Source organism: Pseudochaenichthys georgianus, chromosome 16, assembly GCF_902827115.2.
Source record: "Pseudochaenichthys georgianus chromosome 16, fPseGeo1.2, whole genome shotgun sequence".
NCBI lineage: Eukaryota > Metazoa > Chordata > Actinopteri > Perciformes > Channichthyidae > Pseudochaenichthys > Pseudochaenichthys georgianus.
This window is the reverse complement of record NC_047518.2, coordinates 44,349,053-44,369,462: the sequence shown is the minus strand read 5'-3', so window position 1 is coordinate 44,369,462 and position 20,410 is coordinate 44,349,053. Positions and strand designations below refer to the sequence as shown.

At 41.1% G+C, this 20,410-nt stretch overlaps 1 protein-coding gene across 1 annotated transcript; it reads left to right on the top strand.

The window, feature by feature from the left end:
- Positions 1-318: 318 nt before the first annotated feature.
- LOC139435525 (zinc finger protein 696-like) lies at positions 319-14,544 on the top strand. The gene is made up of 2 exons (XM_071206198.1): positions 319-748; positions 12,182-14,544. Exons 1-2 carry the CDS (start codon positions 556-558, stop codon positions 13,354-13,356), a joined length of 1,368 nt encoding a protein of 455 aa, XP_071062299.1. The 5' UTR covers positions 319-555; the 3' UTR covers positions 13,357-14,544.
- Positions 14,545-20,410: the final 5,866 nt, after the last annotated feature.

Genomic DNA, 20,410 nt, shown 5'->3' with positions numbered 1-20,410 from the left:
AGTAAGGGCTACCAGAAAGGCACTGTTTAAATTATTGAGTGAAACTGGGGTAGGAAAAATAATTTAACATTAGGTCAGGAAAGAACATAGATTTGTATTTTTGTTTTATTTATTTCATGGTTTTATTGATTTATTGATTTATTTTATAAATAATATTATCAGATCATAGGTTAAAGAGTTGGAATGATGTGATGATTCATACTCATACTCAGTAGGTGGCGGTAGGCACCTTTTTAAGTTGTTTGCATTCCGCCAAAAACAAGAGAAGAAGAAGATATCACCAGTTGTTCGTCCCACATTTTGTTCGGTAACGGCGTCTCGTCGCTACGGTTCTCTCTCTCTCTGTGTTCCTGGGAAAGTGTGTGTGAGCTCCAGCACTACTGATCCATCATCTGTGTGTTTGGATAAACCTCTGAATGGACTGGGTGCTATTTTCTCTGGAGCGTTTACCTAGGACTATAGGAGCTAGCTTAGCATGCTAGCTGGAAACACGTTAGCAACGCCAGTTAGATTGAGAGAGAAACGGTGTGTTTAACGGAGCTTGATCTTGTAAACATGAGTAAAGTCCAAATGCTGCTCTCGTTGAAGAAGCAGCGACTCACTGCTGCTGCTGAAGAGATATTTGCTTTGTTTGAAAAAACGATAGCCGAGTACGAGGAGGAGCTGTCTCTTTCCAAAGAGGAGAACAAGAGACTCCAGAAACTTCTGGACGCTGTTTTACAGCCTCAGCTTCGGATACCCAGAGCAGGTCTGTTCCCTTTACCCTTAATTAACACTTTACACTCTTCAGTAGCACTTTATTATCACATTAATAACACTTTAGACCCTTTATCAGCACTTGCTGCAGGTAGTAGATCCTGAAGTAAAAGTACAAACACCACACTGTGAAAATACTCCATTATTGTTTTCAAAGCCCTAAATGGGCTGGCTCCGGCCTATATAGCTGAACTCCTCCAGCGCTACAACCCAGCCAGAGCTGCTGATAGTGCCCAAGACCAGGGTCAAAACCCGAGGGCACCGAGCCTTCGCAGCATCTGGCCCTAGGCTCTGGAACACTCTGCCCCTCCATGTGATGTCGGCCCAGAGCCTAGAGGTGTTTAAATCTACTCTTAAAACACACTTCTTCTCCCTGGCCTTTTAGTCAGAGCGGAGCACGACTCCTGACTTTTCCCTGTGTTTTTTATATATCGGTTGTAATTTATTGTTCTTTATTGTGATTGTAGTAATGTGTTTTTATGTGATTGTAGTATTTATTACATGTACAGCACGTTGGCCCGACCAAAAATCGCTTTTAAATGTGCTTTATAAATAAACTTTGATTGGATTTACAAGTTAAAGTACTGTATGTAAGTATTATTAGACACACGTACTTTATTATGATAATTAAGATGTATTACGGAAGAGCAAACCTACCAAAATAAATATATTTATAAAAATACATACATTGAATAATGTCATTTAATTTACTGATTTAAATATTACCCATACATGTAGGCACTAGTTGGTTAAATGTGACATAATTTGATAATTTAGTTTTAATGTGCTTCTTTATTCACCAATCCAAATACAAATAAATACTTTGGATTAATTCAAATTGCTTGAGGATTATTCATAAAGAAATCAATGAATAAATATGTTCAATAATAAATTAAACACATCTAAAATGTTACTTGTTAAAGAATAGGAGAACTAGTACAAAGGTCATTAAGTAATTAAAATGTTAATATAAATTGATGTAAAATCTCATCAATCAATTATTGCCAACATGTATTTATAATATATTCTCTCTATATATATATATATATATATACATATTAGGGCTGTCAAACGATTAAACATTTTAATCAGATTAATCGCAGCTTAAAAATTAATTAATCATGATTAATCACCATTCGAACTATGTCCAAAATATGCCATTTATTTATGTATATTGTTGTGGGAATGGAAAGATAAATGAAAGAAGGCGGAAATATCCATTTAACATACAGTATCTATGTTTATTATAACATTTTTCTGCGTGTCAAAATGAAAGACAACCCACACACCTATCAATCATCAAACCGTGGGGTCTTAATTCATTACGTGTTGATTTCTATCAACGGGGGAGTACTTCAGGAAAGTCGACAGAGGGGGGGGGCCCCTCTGCCCCTCTGGCCCCCCTCCACTAGCCGCCACCCCCCCCGGGTGGCGGCTAGTGGAGTACTTCGTGACCACAGAAGAGGCTTCTCAATTCTTAAATGTCCCCTCCTCGGCTCCCCTCCTCGAGACTTAGTCCCGCCCACAGGAGATGCGAGCGGAGGACCGAGGAGGGGAACCGAGGAGAGAGGAGGGGAAGCAGCAGACGTTTAAAGAAATGAGAACTCCTCTCCTCTGAGCGGTCTTATTAAAGCGACGTCCGTTCATTATTACGTGGCAACAGCTGCATCATCTGTTGAGTGTTTTGTCATATTTTATAATCTCTGTTAGATCAGCTGAACATTGTTCCCCCACATATTTACTTTGAATTCATTGAGAGTGCGGTATAATGAGACAATACCAGGCTACAGATGCGGAAACACAGACACAAATATATTTATATAAATATATGCAATTTAAAGTATGAGAGCACTCTCATAATAACGTAACACAATCAGAGACTGGATATATCCCCCCCCCCTCTCTCTAGTCGCTGAAATGGGGAATTGAAATTACGGGCCAAAAGTTTTATTTACAAGTATTAAAAGTAAGGACATCAAACCAACTGAGACCCGTCTGTCCGCCGCATCTACGCACTGTACCACACACACCTACACACTGTACCACACACACCTACAGCTCCTAAAGCATAATCAGGCTACAGCCGTTGTGTATTTTATTATGTGAAGCACTAAATGGTTTTAGAAAAATATCGACTCTTTGTTTGTAGATATCTACTAAACTAAAGCAAATAAAGAGAGTAGGCATGTTATACTGAGTGATATATATTTTACACACTGCTCTGCTTTCTGCACCTCACAGCTGTTATCACTGTAAACATCGCGTTGCGATGAGAGCAGGTTCTAAAATAATATCCAGGGGTTGCATGCAGAGCTGTCATTGGCTGAGATAAGTCCGGCCGTGCGTCACCCCTCCACCGTTCCCGGAAATGCATCCGCGGAGGAGCCGTGGAGGAACCATCAGTGAATCCTCGGTTATAGCTCCTCCAGAGAGCCTCCTCGACGCTCGATCCTCGGTCCTCTGTGTGCATTTAGAGAAATGAGACGTCCTTCAAAATGGCGCGCTGAAATTCATTTCCGGGTCACTACCGGAGGACCAAGGAGTCGAGGAGGGGAAATTTGAGTATTGAGAAGCCTCTAGAGTGTGAACGTTGTGATCAGCTGTTTTAGCGCAGTTCTCCAGTGAAGGGGGGAGTCTCCCTCCGCAGCCGGTTGGCGTAGTTTTGCCACAAGTCCGTTGTACAGACCGACGTTAACAGCAGCCCTGTCTGTGCACGGAGACCGACTCTGTCGTCCGGTGATCTAACCGCCTTCTGGAAAAGCTTCACAAGTACGTCAGTACGCAAATGCGCTTTGTGACACAAGTGACGGTAGCATTTCAGATTACGCACATAACCTGCGTACCAGTTATGTGCACCCCTGTACTACAGCAAAAGTATTCTCCGTCGGGACTTCCTGCAACAACACCACGCCGTTATCAAAGATGTTCTATTGAGAAGACGATCACTACGTGACAAAAGTTTTCAAAACCGTGGCTACTGAAATCAATCTTACGAACTGCTGTCTGTGCAATTTACTCCGCGAGTTGGCAGACTTTATTTTGCTCACTTTAACATCATTTTTCATGCTGGGGCTAAGCCATTTCTTGGTATGGGTGTAGCCCCAGCCATCCCCTGGCGCTGCCACTGGTGGCACGGGGCAGGCCATTCTGCACATGCGTTAAATATTTTAACGCAATTAATTCAAAAAATTAATTACCGCCGTTAACGCGATAATTTTGACAGTCAGGGCTGTCAGTCGATTACAAATATTTAATCGCATGATTGTCCATAGTTAATCGCGATTAATCGCAAATTAATCGCACATTTTATATCTGTTTTATAATACTCTTATCAACATATGAGTGGACACATATGCTTTATATGTGTGTTTATTATCATTTGAACAATGACAAATATTCTCATGAATATTAAACACAACAACCTCTGAACATTACAAATATTCAACCTGGAACCTCTCATACGTGTGTGTGTGTGTGTGTGTGTGTGTGTGTGTGTGTGTGTGTGTGTGTGTGTGTGTGTGTGTGTGTGTGTGTGTGTGTGTGTGTGTGTGTGTGTGTGTGTGTGTGTGTGTGTGCGTGTGACTGTGTGTGTGTGTGTGTGTGTGTGTGTGTGTGTGTGTGTGTGTGTGTGTGTGTGTGTGTGTGTGTGTGTGTGTGTGTGTGTGTGTGTGTGTGTGTGTGTGTGTGTGTGTGTGTGTGTGTGTGTGTGTGTGTGTGTGTGTGTGTGTGTGTGGAGAGAGAGACTGTGATGGATCGTTGGAGCTATGTGCAACTCAAGGCATATGCTCGAACGGGAGCTGCCTGGACGCTGCAATCATGTTGCATGCACTATCCGTGCTTAGTGTGCTGACTTTTCGTACAATGTCCCACTGTCTGGCTACCTGCATAAAGTCAGGTGCTCGGCGAAATGTCGCTCCTGTTTTCATTGAAACAGCTCCTTATATCCGTTAGCGCAGCTAGCACCAGATGCTAACAACAGCAATACACATACACACACCCTCCCGGTCCTCCCGATGGCCAGTCGGTGCCTGCCGGTGAGCGTGGAAGTGTGGTCTGCCACAAGCGGGCGGCAGGAGCGGGGCTGTCAGCATCAGCTTGTAGAATGTATTTTAAACTTGATGCTCTCTGAAACTACGGGGCGGCCGAGGACAAAAAATACACATGCGTTAAAATAATTAGTGGCGTTATTTTTTTTTGCGTTAAGGCGTTATTAACGCGTTAACTTGACAGCCCTAATATATATATATATTATTTATTTTTTGAGAGAGATATGCACTAGTATTAGACGCAGTCAAAAGTTTGGACACATCTTCTCATTCAAAGTTTTGTATTTATTTAAATTGGTTCTACTTTGTAGATTTATACTGTAGACATCAAAACTATAAAAGAACACATATGGAATTATCTAGTAAACAAAAAAGTGTTAACAAATCCAGAATATGATTTATATTCTGCTGGCTACTGCAGAAGGCTGCGGTAGCCATGCTGGTTAAGGGTGCCTTGAATTCTGAATAAATCACCAACAGTAACACCAGTAAAGCCCCCCCCCCCCCCCCCCCCCACCACCATCTCACCTCCTCCTCCATGATTCACAGTGGGATCCACTCATGCAGAAACCATCCGCTCATCTTCTGTGTGTCTCACAAAGACTCGGAGGTTGGAACCAAAATTCTCTCATTTGGACCGATCAGACCAAAGTACAGATTTCCACTGGTCTAATGTCCAATTCTTGTGTTTCTTGGCCCAAACAATTCTCCTCTTCTTGTTGTTCATCTTCAGTAGTGGATCTTTGCAGCAATTGGACCATGAAGGCCTAATTAACGCTGTCTCCTCTGAACAGTGCATGTTAAAGGTCCCATGTCATGCTTTTCCTATTTATTACCTGTCCCCTTGTGTGTTATGTAGGTTTTTCTGCAAACGGTCTGCAGAGTCACAAACCCTCAAAGTACACCCAGTAGATAGTAAAACTCTAACACAGAAAAAACAGGTCTATTGTTATGACCCACCCTCTACTCTGTGGTCGTGGCTCATGGGGAGACCCGCAACATAAAATAATACACGCAAAAACCAGTACTTGATTACGATCATTTATTGAAGTACAGCCGTTTACTCACACAAGCAATCCGGCAAACGAAAAGCGGTCTGGAGGACTGGCCAAAAGAAACAAACAGAAGGAGGTAACTAGAGCCAGCCACACCACAGGCCGTAGGACCCAGAGTTTCCCTTCCCTAACCAGAAATAAAATAAATACCCTATGGGAAACAAAATAAAGCCATGAAAACTGGACCACCAGAGGCCTGTACTACGAAGCAGGATTTTCGCTTAGCGAGCTAACTATAGGGAAAACTCTGTGTTTCCGGTCCTACGATGCTGGTTCTCTTTTTAGCAGGCTAGATCTCCATTAATTTGAATTAATCCAAAGTAGGGCTGAACGATATACCGTGTCATGGCGATAACCGCGATATGCGCATGCGCAATATTCACACCGCATGGACGTGCGGTTTTATTCTTTTTTTTTTTTATTCTAATGCACTTTAGCACAGAATTCAAAATAAAGATACCCTTATTACTTATCGAAACTGCACATACAATATATCCAATTAAAGCTGAGACTTCACAGATTATTTAAGTATAGTATCTAAGCGATCCGATATCGCGACAGGGGAAGCAAACACAGACATCACAACACGTACCTTTTACGGAGCTTTTACGGGAGATTGTCTCGGTTAATCCATCGGTTAATAATGTATCTGTGGCTTTGAAGCAATTGTTTATAATCCATAATTCCATTTTTATGCAAAAATCGGAGCACAAAAGTTAGCTGTTAATGGTAGCCACCAGAGTGTATGCAGCTTCCGGTTTTGGCTACGCGTCACTCTCACTCCTTATTTGATGTGTGTGTGTTAGACTGCGCTGGACTGCCGCATAGCCAAGACCGGAAGCAGCAGCCACTCTGGTGGCTACCATTAGCAGCTAACTTTTGCTCTGCGATTTTTACATAACAATGGAATTATGGATTATAAATGAAATAATTTGTGTATACAGAGACGTTAAAAACCTATGTATTAACCGATTCAGCCGCGTTTTTTCTCGTTTTAATGCCATTGAACATGTCTTTTGATCAGATTGACAGCTACGGTGAGACGATCTCCCCTAGAAGCTCCGTAAAGGTATCTGTTGTGATGTCTGTGTTTGCTTCCCCTGTCGCGAGTTTGGATGACTCAGTGATGATACTATATACCTAAATAATCTGTGGAACCTCAGCTTTAATCGGATATCTTGTATGTGCAGCTACGATACGTAATAAGGGTACTTTTATCTTGAGTTCTGTGCCAAAGTCCGTTGGCATTGTTCGCTCAGGGGTCATTGAGATGCTTCTTATGAGACTTGTGTTTTTGTTTTGGTAAAAATGGTTTGTATCGTCAGTTAGCTGAGATTATTTCCATTAATCTGGTATAACACATTAATAGGTTCTTAAATATTAAGATCCCCTGAGACACAGTGTCGTGAAAACAAAAGTAAAGTACCCGCCGGGACCTTGGGGCTTAACAGGTTAAAAAAAAACGCTATATATATATATATATATAGGGCAGTCAAACGATTAAACATTTTAATCAGATTAATCACAGCTTAAAAATTAATTAATCATGATTAATCACCATTCGAACTATGTCCAAAATATGCCATTTATTTATGTATATTGTTGTGGGAATGGAAAGATAAATGAAAGCAGGCGGATATATCCATTTAACATACAGTATGTATGTTTATTATAAAATTGTTCTGCATGTCAAAATGAAAGACAACCCACACACCTATCAATCATCAAACCGTGGGGTCTTAATTCATTACGTGTTGATTTCTATCAACGGGGGAGTACTTCAGGAAAGTCGACAGAGGGGGGGGGGGGCTAGTGGAGTACTTCGTGACCACAGAGTGTGAACGTTGTGATCAGCTGTTTTAGCGCGGTTCTCCAGTGATGGGGGGAGTCTCCCTCCGCAGCCGGTTGGCGTAGTTTTGGCACAGTTCCGTTGTACAGACCGACGTTAACAGCAGCCCTGTCTGTGCACACGGAGACCGAATCTGTCGTCCGGTGATCTAACCGCCTTCTGGAAAAGCTTCACAAGTACGTCGGTACGCAAATGCGCTTTGTGACACAAGTGACGGTACGCATTTCAGATTACGCACATAACCTGCGTACCAGTTATGTGCACCCCTGTACCAGAGCCATATTATTACTAGTATATGGCTCTGCCCTGTACTACAGCAAGAGTATTCTCCGTCGGGACTTCCTGCAACAACACCACGCCGTTATCAAAGATGTTCTATTGAGAAGACGATCACTACGTGACAAAAGTTTTCAAAACCGTGGCTACTGAAATCAATCTTACTAACTGCTGTCTGTGCAATTTACTCCGCGAGTTGGCAGACTTTATTTTGCTTACTTTAACATCATTTTTCATGGTGGGGCTAAGCCATTTCTTGGTATGGGTGTAGCCTACCCCAGCCATACCCTGGCGCTGCCACTGGTGGCACGTATGGGGCGGGCCATTCTGCACATGCGTTAAATGCGTTAAATATTTTAACGCAATTAATTCAAAAAATTAATTACCGCCGTTAACGCGATAATTTTGACAGCACTATATATATATATATCGCAGGGGAACAAAAAACCGCAATGTCAGTTTTTTTCAATAAAAACTAACTCCATGGTAATTTATGCTGTGCCTGCCCCGGAGCAGGTTAGGTTGCAGGCTAAGAGCTCAACTCAGTGAAAGCACTGCCTGCTGACCAATCATAGCTCAGTGTGTGGAGTTTAAAGCGATCAAGTCATATTACAGGAGAAAGGAAATACAGAAAAACTGCCGTTGAAGGAAAGACGGCAAATCAACTGACTGTGTGAACGTGAACATTAATAGAATATCACCTCCCATCTTCAGAGCAATCTGACTAATATAACATTAGCGTTTAGAAAGCTTAATTAAATATCTGCCACAACACAAGTAACCGGATCAAAGCAACAGTACAGTCCGCAGCATATCACATCATAATGTATCATATATTTCCTTATCTGAGTCAGCTGGAGCAGCAGGAGCTCCAACAAGGCGTGTAGGACAGAGAGTGAATACACATACTATACAGAGATGCTGTATGAGAAACCAATGTGGTTTTGGAACATTGAACAATGTAAATCTATTCTAGTAGACCTCAACAATGGAATTATGATCAGTAGAAATGGCCATGTCATGGGACCTTTAAGATTGTCTGCTCCTTGAGCTCTTTGATCATCTATGTGGGCTCTAATCTGAGGTGCTTTTAATTTGCGGTTTCTGAGGCTGGTAACTCTGTATTTATCCTCTGCAGCAGAGGTAACTCTTGCTCTTCCTTTCCCGGGGGGGTCCTCATGAGAGCCAGTCTCATCATAGCATTCGATGGGTTTTGCGACTGCACTTGAGGATACATTCAAAGTTCTTGACATTTTCCGGATCGACTGACCTTCATTTCTTAAAGTGATGATGGACGGTCGTTTCTCTTTACTGGGTTGAGTCGTTATTGCTATAATATGGATTAAAACAGCAGTCAAATAGGGCTTTCCACTGTGCACTAATTATACCTCTGCACAACACAACTGATGGTCTCAAGCACATTAAGAAGGCAAGTCATTCCACACATTGACTCTTGACAAGGCACACGTGTTCATTGAAAACCATTCCAGGTTTCTACCTCATGAAGCTGACTGAGAGAAGCCAAGAGGGTGCAAAGCTGTCATCAAGGCAAAAGGGAGCTACTTTGAAGAATCTAAAATAAAAATCATATTCTTGATTTTTTTTTAACACTTTTTTGTTAACTAGATAATTCCATGTGTTCTTTCATAGTTTTGATGTCTTCAGTATTCATCTACAAAGTAGAAACATATTAAAATAAACAAAAAACATTGAATGAGAAGGTGTGTCCACACTTTGACTGGTACTGTATATAAAACACACACATTTTAATATTTAGCAGGTTCCCTCATCTATAATCATTTATACAAGCGCAACTTTGAACATGGACAGCAGTAAAATGCAACATACAAATAATCAAGAAACATCATACATTAAACACCGACAGGGAATATTTTACTGCACCATCATTACTTTTACATAAGAAGGTGCCGTCAAATGTTCTGTTAACCTGTTAAGCCCCAAGGTCCCCCTCGTGGGGTACTTTTTTTTTTCACTACACTGTGTCTCAGGGGATCTTAATATTTAAGAACCTATTAATGTGTTCTACCAGATTAAAGGGAATAATCTCAGCTAACTGACGATACAAACCATTTTTACCAAAACAAAACACAAGTCTCATAAGAAGCATCTAAATGACTCCTGAGCGAAAAATGCTAACGCACTTTGGCACAGAACTCAAGATAAAAGATACCCTTATTACTTATCGTAGCTGCACATACAAGATATCCGATTAAAGCTGAGGTTTCACAGATTATTTAGGTATAGTATCATCACTGAGTGATCCAAACTCGTGACAGAGGAAGCAAACGCAGACATCACAACACGTACCTTTATGTAGCTTTTACGGGAGATCGTCTCACCTTAGCTGTCAATCTGATCAAAAGACTTGTTCAATGGCATTAAAACGAGAAAAAACGCGGCTGAATCGGTTAATCCATAGGTTGATAATGTTTCTGTGGAATTTTTTTTAATTTATAATCCATAATTCCATTTTTATGTAAAAATCGGAGAGTAAAAGTTAGCTGCTAATGGTAGCCACCAGAGTTATCGCAGCTTCCGGTTTTGGCTATGCGTCAGTCTCACAGAACACACATTACCAAAAAAGGAGTATGAGGGAGTTCCCATTCGGCGCATTCACACTGCGGTACTTTTCCCACAAAGGTTCATGCGAACTTAGTTCATGCAAACTCTTTAGTTCGCATGAACTAAATACAGATCGCGTTCACACCGGAAAAAGTCCCTGGGGGTGGATTAGGTAAATGAAGCTGCTGACGTCACTTCTTCTTCTGCTTTGGGCTTACTGGCAGGCCGCAAACCACTTCACGGCGTATACTGCCGCCCAAAGTCCCCGGCCGGAAGTCCCCGGAGTTGGGGACTGGCTTCAGTAGAAGCTGCTGGGACTCCCAGCAGCTTCTACTGAAGCCTTCCGAGTAAATCGCCAGAACGCCGACACCTCCTCATCTCCACCGCTCCCATGTTTTATTTTGTGTTGCCATAAGTTAGTATCTCTGCGTTTCTGCGCTGGGCTAATGCTAATGCTAATAATGCTAATGCAAGGATAATAAAATGGCGGCTTCACAAAACTTTTTGGGAGTTTTACGGGGCGTGGTTTGCAATCCGCCCAGCCAATCCGAAATATAGCTCTTTTCTCACAAAAGAGCCGCTCGAAAGTCCCCGCTCTCTAGCAGGGACTTTCGAGGGGGTAAAAAGGTTCGCATGAACTAATTTTAGTACCGGCTCTTTTTGGTGTGAACGCGATAAAAGAGTTCTCATGAACTAAGTTCGCATGAACCTTTGTGGGAAAAGTACCGCAGTGTGAATGCGCCTCTTGATTCCAATGGAACTGATGGTTAGAAAGAGATGTCATTCAGCAAAATCGAGCAAGGGGGGCCAGAGATAGGTCAAATCCACCCAATTGACCCCAGAAGTGCGTTTTTTTTGCTAAATCTTTCTAAAAAGGTCAAATTTCACTTGTTTTGCATCAATCTTGATACAGGGTACTCATTATATGTTGTAGTTTGGATTCCTACAGCTTTTAGTCTACCATCCCATCATTCAAGGGTTGTTTTCACTAAGTAATCTTTTTTTTTTTTTGGACGGACACAATAATTAAATTGATTTTTTACTGTGTTCAATCTAAATTTACTTTAAAATAAAAATAAATCTATTGATTCTGACACTTCTACATCCAACTCACAGGTGTACCCTTGCTTTGGGAACAAAGATTATTAATTTAACCCTTTTAGAAGGGAAGATATGGTCATTTGTTCTGGGAATGTCATTTTTGAGCCTGAGACCTGAAAAACAGGCTAGGGGGTTAACAGGTTAATACTTGCATACTTTTACTTAAATAAGGTTTGAATGCAGGATTTTTATTTGTAACAGAGTATTGTAATTCTCTACTGTAGGCGTAGTGTATCTGTGAACGATCCCAAATACAATTCATTGTTTACATTGCAGCTAGTGCTACGCCGAAAACTTTTTCATTTTTAACTGGAAGTGGAAAGGGGCAGGCCTACATAGGGTGAATTGAGCCAACACAAATACACAATAGGTGGGACTAAGAAAGATAATGTGAAAATATAAAAACAAAGGCATTAATTAGGGCTGCAAAATGTCTCCCATTGTAATGGTGATTAGATTTTTAAATGCTAACACTTAACAGTTTGTTCTGACAGTGTGTTTCCTGTTTCCTGCAGATGTCCAGCTGCTGGTGGTGGTTAAAGAAGAGTTTCTCCCTGACCAGCAGGAGTGGAGCACCAGTCTGGACCCGGAGGACCCAGTGCCCCCCCCACACATTAAGCAGGAACAGGAGGAACTCAGGATCAGTCAGGAGGGAGAGCAGCTTCAGGAACTGGAGGAGGCTGAGATCACCGAGTCCACTTTCACTACTGACCCTGTGAAGAGTGAAGATGATAAAGAGAAACCTCAGTCCTCTCAGCCTGATCAAAGACAAACTGAACACATGGAAACAGAAGCTGATGGAGATGACTGTCGAGGACCAGAACCAGCCAGGAGCTCAGATCCAGAGAGCCGTTTACAACCAAAGACTGAGGACGACACTGGAGACTCTTCTGAACCTGGCACTGAAGACAGTGCTGATTGGAAGGAGGCCAGAGAACCTGCATCAGGCTCAAACTCACTGAAAAATAGACATGAATCTGTCAGTGATCCACAACCTAGTGCTGAAAATAAACCATTCAGCTGCACAGTCTGTAAGAAAGCTTTTTTACAGAGTGGGCATTTAAAGGCACACATGAGAGTCCACACAGTAGATAAACCACACAGCTGCTCAGTCTGTAAGAAAGCTTTTTCACAGAGTGCACATTTAAAGGCACACATGAGAGTCCACACAGGAGAGAAACCACACGGCTGCTCAGTCTGTAAGAAAGCTTTTTCACATTATGGAGATTTAAAGAAACACATGAGAGTCCACACAGGAGAGAAAGCACACAGCTGCTCAGTCTGTAAGAAAGCTTTTTCAAGGAGTGATAGTTTAAAGAACCACATGAGATTCCACACAGGAGAGAAACTACACAGCTGCTCAGTCTGTAAGAAAGCTTTTTCACAGAGTGCAAATTTAAAGAAACACATGAGAGTCCACACAGGAGAGAAAGCACACAGCTGCTCAGTCTGTAAGAAAGCTTTTTCACAGAATGGAGATTTAAAGAAACACATGAGAGTCCACACAGGAGAGAAACTACACCGCTGCTCAGTCTGTAAGAAAGCTTTTTCACATAGGGGAAATTTAAAGACACACATGAGAGTCCACACAGGAGAGAAAGCACACAGCTGCTCAGTCTGTAAGAAAGCTTTTTCACAGAATGGACATTTAAAGACACACATGAGAGTCCACACAGGAGAGGAAAAATAGAGCTGCAATGTTTAGAGAAAAGATTTAAATGGCATAAGTGTGTTGGTCGTCAGCTGCTTCTGTAAGGGTCAGGGAATACATTTGTCTATTTTGTATCCTGATGACCTAATGCCGTTACGTGTAATACGTAACTCCCTAAGCCTGATTTCACCCACCTGCAACCGATTCGCTAATAATCACAAATCTTCATTTTCTTTGACCCCTTGACTCGACTATTTCTTAATAATCGTTACATCTCCTCAGGACCAAGTTCCCGTGTCCTGCTGTTCACCGACTGCTCATTTAAAGAGCCTGTGACACGGTTTTCCCCCATCATCCAAACCCATCAATTTGAGTACATATTGTCCCCTTGAAAACCGTTACTGAACTGATTTTGGATATTTGTACTTTGATAACCATTAATCTGCCTTCAATATTGACAATTTTCTGGATCTTCTCTCGGATTCTTCAAGTCCCGCCAAATGATGGGTGACGTCATTGCGGGCACAGCGCTCCAGCTGCACTGTCCAGGATCCCAGCATCTGCATGTAAACCTTTATATATATACAGTCAGATGTAAACGCACGACGGCGCACACAGCAGCAAGCTCAGACAGCGATGACAGGTTAATGTTGAACGTGTCTGAGAGCTCATATGAGGCTGAAGGATCGGTTTATGTTGTATCTGTTAGAAGTTTAGGAATGAGGTGCGTCAATATGGGCGATCATATGGTCATGTAGCCAGTGGTGGAATGGGACTACAAATCATCCCGGGACTCTCGACCGGCCCACTTCGGTACTGCTAGTAAGCTGTCAACGGGGGGAGTGGGGGATGTAAAATACAAATATAATGTATAATGTCTGTGTCTTTGACATTAGCGCTGCTAGCCACCTGTGCCCTGTACTACGAAGCCAGTTCAACAGACCCTGGATATGTTTGAGTAACAAACAAACTAACAACAACAAACTAACAAACGAGATCTCGCCAGTGGTTCTCAAACTTTTTCTGTCATTCCCCACTTTGAACAGGTGGGCCTTTTCAAGCCCCACCTGTTCCTCATCGCTCCAATAAAATGGTAGGCCAAGCTTAAAATTGTCAAATGTATCGTTCTATAACAGGGGTCTCCAACTTTTTTTAGGATGAGGGTTACTTTCAAAAAATAAAACAAGTCGTGAGCTACTTTTACTCCTCTTTTTTGTTTTTTTGCAGTGTATATATTTAGCACATTTTAACATTATTATATGCTACCTTTAACCTTTGAGTGCTGTTTGGGTCTGTGGGACCCATTTGCAGTGTTTACTAAAATAAAATGTATGCAATTTAATTATTTTAACCTGCTTTATTTGGTGGTGGACGTCACATCCTCGAGGGTCCGGGGGCATGCACCCCCAGGAAGATTTTTTTTAAATGTTGAAGTTGAATGCATCAATCTGGTGCACTTTGAACTAGGGCTGCTCAATTAAATCGTATTTTAATTGCAATTACGATTTTGGCTTGCAACGATTATGAAAACAACATAATCGAAATAAAACGATTTTATTTATTTTTTAAATTGTTGAATTATACTTAAAGTTCAGGGTAATCAACTGTTAAAAACATACTTTTCAAATTATTTTCTTCAATAAATTGATGTTTTTCAAAGTAAATGGTTAATCGTTTTTAATAATCGTGATATAAATTATTGACCCAAATAATCGAGATTATGATTTTTGCCATAATCGAGCAGCCCTACTTTGAGCCCAACATGAATTTATGGATACAGCTCTCAACACTCAGATGAAAGGGAGCTGTCTACTTTTCAATAATCCAAACATCTTTAGAATGTGATCACAACAAATCATTTAAACTTGTTTATTCTAATCTTATGTTACCTATTAGCATTCTTTCTTTTTATTTATGCATATTTGACTAATCACTCCCCTTTTAAACGTTTTACTGTCCTCTAGTACACATTGGAATGATTTCTTACTTTATTTTGTACAACTTTATTAAATAGATAAAGGTGTGCTCTCTCTCTCTTGCTCTCTCGCTCCACATTGCTTTTCTTCCCGACTGCAACGCTGTTGTGTGTGTCTGTGAGAGCGTTTCACACGTGTGTGTGTGAGAGATTTTTACCAGTGGCGAGCCTGTCTCTGAGGGCCTAAGATATTCTACAAAATAATATTTAAAAACATTAAAACAAATTATATTTTTCTTTATATATTTTTTTTAAATATGTTTTTAGTAATATTTGTCATTAGTTTTACCAAAAATAACTTGATTAAATTGTTTTTAAAATAACATTTCCAAAGAAATAAATCCTTTGAATCTGCCTATTCAGTTTCTGTTTGAATGTGAAGGGTTAAATGAAAGAAGCTCCTCTCTGCGAGTCTGTGAAGACAGGAGCTGATTGGACGTCCAGCTGTGAATTCACAGAGGGCCAGCTATAGTAACTGAACGAGAGTAATGTCAAATGACAGTACAATTGACCAATCATATCTTCCGTCTAAATGGGTGGGCTTTATTATCGCGGACTTTATGACAAGTTCCGCCCGCTGTGAAACGTTTCTTGTTTCCATAGCAACGACAACTGTCAACAGCGTAAACTTGCCTTCAAAATAAAAGCATGCCAAATTACACTTAAGACATACAACTGCAACGAAAGTAACAAACACAATGCAATATCCTTTTCAATTTTAAAGAACACAAATTGGGTTCTCTACAGGTGTTGTTTTGTGTGGTAGAGGGTCGCTTTTCATTGATACGTTTTGCACCCCGGGCGGGCCGTTGTTTTGATATTCCACCAGTGTATAAATAATAAATAAATGTGAAAAAAAAATGTACTTTTTTTTTTTTAATTTTTTTTTTTTTTTTTTTTTTTTCGCGATCAACTATCACATCTCTGCGCCCCACCAGTGGGGCGCGCCCCACACTTTGAGAAATGCTGCGCTAAGCGGTCCTACGACGCTGGTTATCAACTCGGTAAATCAAGCCAGGGTTTCTCTCTCCAGCTGAGAGCGCGTTCACGTCTAAGACACGAGTGGATCTGACTTTAATTACATTTGTCTCGAGTGTTTCGTCAACATAATGTGTTAAATAATACTTCTGCATCCAGTCTGTGACACTGAGTGTTGCACGGCCAGATGAGGCTGGAGAAGCTGACTCAGATAAGGAAATATATGATATATTATGATATTATATGATCGATGATCTGATTGATGATGTAATATGAATGATAAGTGCGACACGTCGGCGTCTTCTCTGCATACGGCAGTTTAAACTGTATTTTCTTTATCCTGTAATATGACTTGAGAGATTTAAACTCCGCACACTGAGTGGATCTCTTTTCTATAGACGCCGGAGGCGGGCAGCGTCAGGTAAAATAAGTTATTTAGCCTTCTCAAACCTGAGCCTCACGCGCCGCCTATGGGGGATGTGCTAGTTACTTATCCGACCGGCCCACTTCGGTACCGGCCCATCGGGATTCGTCCCGATGGCCAGTCCGCCACTGCACCCAGCCCACGTAAACTGTCAACGGGGGGAGCCTCGCTGCGGGGAAACGGTGGACCTAGTGTCCCGATCGGAGTGGGAATAATAATAATAATCCGTGCATTTTATCCATTAATTTCCCCAACATTGTGGTAAAAAAAACACACGTTTAATCCATGTTGTTGGTGTACTACAACTACAAAAAGCATCGGTTTGTTTTCTCATCAGGAAATGCAGACCGGCTCAAACAAACGATTTTTAATCATCATCCTCACTCATCATTTAGTGTATCATATGTTCGCCGAATTGACATGAAAGCACTAATAAATGTAGTTTCATCCACTTGAGTTTATAACCACAAAAATAATCGATTTGTTTTTATATCACATCCGACGGGAGGAAATTCAGCAGCTCTCACTCCCGATTTTTAATCCTAATGTAATCATCATCTTCACCACGATCATTTATGTTTATGTCGCCGAATTGACATGAAAGCACTGACAAATATGAATATACTGTAGTCAACTTCATTAAAACGTTATTAACGTGCCTAAACTCAGTAATTCACCATTTCTACGCATGACACAACACACTTTGTCTGTGTTTGGCTCTCGAAGCGTTCCCGCATTGACGTCACTTCCGGCTTCCCCCAAAACTTCAAAATGAGTGAAGGAATTTCCCCGCGATGTTCGAAATTATTGATATTTAACGAAACGGTATCGCTTTTTCTTTTTTAAACTGACGGTTCGAGATTACTAGTAGCCCAATATTTCATTGCACAACAGTTGTTGGGATGGTGTCACAGGCTCTTTAAGGTGGACTCACCTTTACAAGGGACCAGCTAGTCTTAGTGTCTTAATGCAAATGTTTTGTAAAGTGATGCTAGACCAAAAACGTGCTGTTGGGTAGGGTGCTCTCTGCAGGACGGTGTCTGTACTCAAATATTGTTTATGAAATGAGAGCTTCCTTCCGTTTTTGTTGTCTAAACAACGCCAACAGTGCGATATGTCTTCTTTCCAGCAGATGGCATACATGTTACATCATCCAGTTCAACTGTCGTCCACATATTAATGATTCAAAACAGCAATGTGTAAGATATGGCTAGTAATTGACCATTTCAACAGAATGTGAAGAGGTTAGTCGATCGCGAGATGTGTCTAAAAATAGAACAACAATATTCTGTTTTATCGTTAATGTCCTGTAACATAATCTTCCTGTGACAGAATAATGCACTTGAACGCATCAAAGCTTTGTGATTGGCCGGCGTGACCCCATTTGTCGGGGCGTGGCTGGTGAGCAGTGGGCAGTGCACTAGTTCGCTAACGTTGTCCGTGTCAACAGGAGTGACAGTCCGCACACACAAGACCCCAATTATGGCAGAAGCAAAACATATATAATTTTCACTCAGAGTGGGAAGATGATTATGTTTGTATCTATTCCAATTCAAAGTCCATCTGTCTCATGTGCAATGAGCGTGGCTTTATCGAAGAAGGGTAATTTAGGAGCGGCATTTCAAAACAGTGCACAAACGCTACGAGACGGAATTCCCTCCTAATTCTGCCCTACGCTCCCAAAAGGCGAGGGGCCTGAAAGGACAGCTAAATGCACAGCAGTCCATTTTCACCAGGCCCAACAACAAGGCTGCTACCATAGCATCTTAACATGTCAGTCACGTTCTTGCGTAACACATGAAGTCTTTCAAAGACGGCGAAGTTGTGAAAGAAGCATTCCTGGAGGCTGCCGACGTGCTTTTGGTGGACAGTAAAAATAACAGTAGCATTTCAACAGGTTTTTGATATGATAAAAACTCAAGTTAGATACCATTATTAATCAGCTGTAAGTTTGAGTTTGTTTGAACTTATTCATTATAATTATTGTACAAAATAGTATAAGAATGCAAACTTAAATTGATTATAGTCTATAATCAATTCAGGTTAATTAACTAGTGTTGCTTGCATCCTATTTTAAAGGCATTTCTTTTTATAATCTACTAAAATGCAACAAGATAAAGGATCTGCAGTATTTTATGAAGTATTAATCGTACAAAGGTCAGTTTTATACAAGTAGAAGTGTGTATTTACCTGGTAGTAGGCTGTCAGTAATGGCTACGCCTCTCTATTTGGACTGGTAGATATCGGCAGACTGGCAACTTTAAAAGTAGCTCTCGGTTCAAAAAAGGTTGGGCACCCCTGGTATAGAGCCTTCAGGTTCTGATAATGATCAGGGACAGAGCTAGAAAAAAACTCCAGAAACCTGAATAGAGCTAGAAGATAGCCAGTACAAAGCCAAGAAAGACCAAGTAGAAAGACAGGAAGGAGCCAAAAGAGTTTGTGTTTTTAATATTCAAGCTCTTCTCTTAAGATATTAGAACTTCCTATCTCAACATGTATCCTTTTATGTCAATTAAAAAAACCTTACATTTTTGCTGCCAATTATTGAGATTGTTTCACAGCTTTATCTTAAATATATAGACTTTTATCTTTACATATAGATTACATAGGATGAACAGCACGGTCCACTCTGCTGGATTCTGCCCAAATCTGCTCAAAATGCATGCACACATCTCGCTGTATCCATACTCCTGCAGTTGTATTGTTCTGGATTCATAGTAAAGTGTATTAGATGTAATGCACTCTTATTGTTATGTATTTAATATAAAGTGAAATACCCATAATGTCAGAAAAGAAAAGAGACTCACTTTAGGAAAAAGGTTCTGAACCAGTGAGAGTTCTTTATTTGCACATAAACAGGGTAACATATTTAAAGTTGTGACCAGATGGTGTCGCCCTAATCCGTGTACCTACGGTCCATTTGTTTTTATTTATTACACCAGTAAGCGGAAGAGCGTCTGAGAGGTCTGTTTTTTTACCTTATTAAATGGTCTAATGATCATTGGAGCGAGGGGCGGGGCGAAACTCACAGAAGTGATTTAAAAGAGACATGTCATGGCCATTTCCACTGACCATAATTCCATTGTTGAGGTCTACTAGAATATATTTATATTGTGCAATTTTCCAAACTCACATTGGTTTCTCATACAGCATCTCTGTAAACTAGGTGTATTTACTGAATTTCACTCTCTGCCTTTAACGGCTCGTTGTAGTAGCTCCAATAGCTCCAGCCCCCACCCTCCCTGTGAGCACAGTGTGCTCTGATTGGTCGGAACATTGTGAATCGCGCTGAGCTCCGTGGAGATGTTGTTTCCTTGTTTAGCGATACACAGCGAAACACACAAACTCACGGCCGAAGTAAAAAAAATAAGTGTGGCTTGATATTGAGTAAGAGAAAGGTGATAAACGCTGTGAGAATGGGTCTTCAGAGAGAATTTCGCCGCGATCCCAACTGTCTGCTATCAGCCTGCAGCCAGGGCAGTCGAGCTGCCTGCACACGTGTGCGTGAGTCCGTGGATTGGTTGATTTGGACCAATCAGCCTGGTCATAGCTCTGGGCGTGGCTACTTGGTGTTCAGAAGTCAGAATGTCCAGGAAGATCATGAGAAATCTCCAACGAGGCGTTTTGGGGAGGTTTTGTGTTAGAGTTGTACTCCCTACACTGCTACAGAGTGTACTTTGAGGGTTTTTGACTCTGCAGACCGTTTACAAGCATAA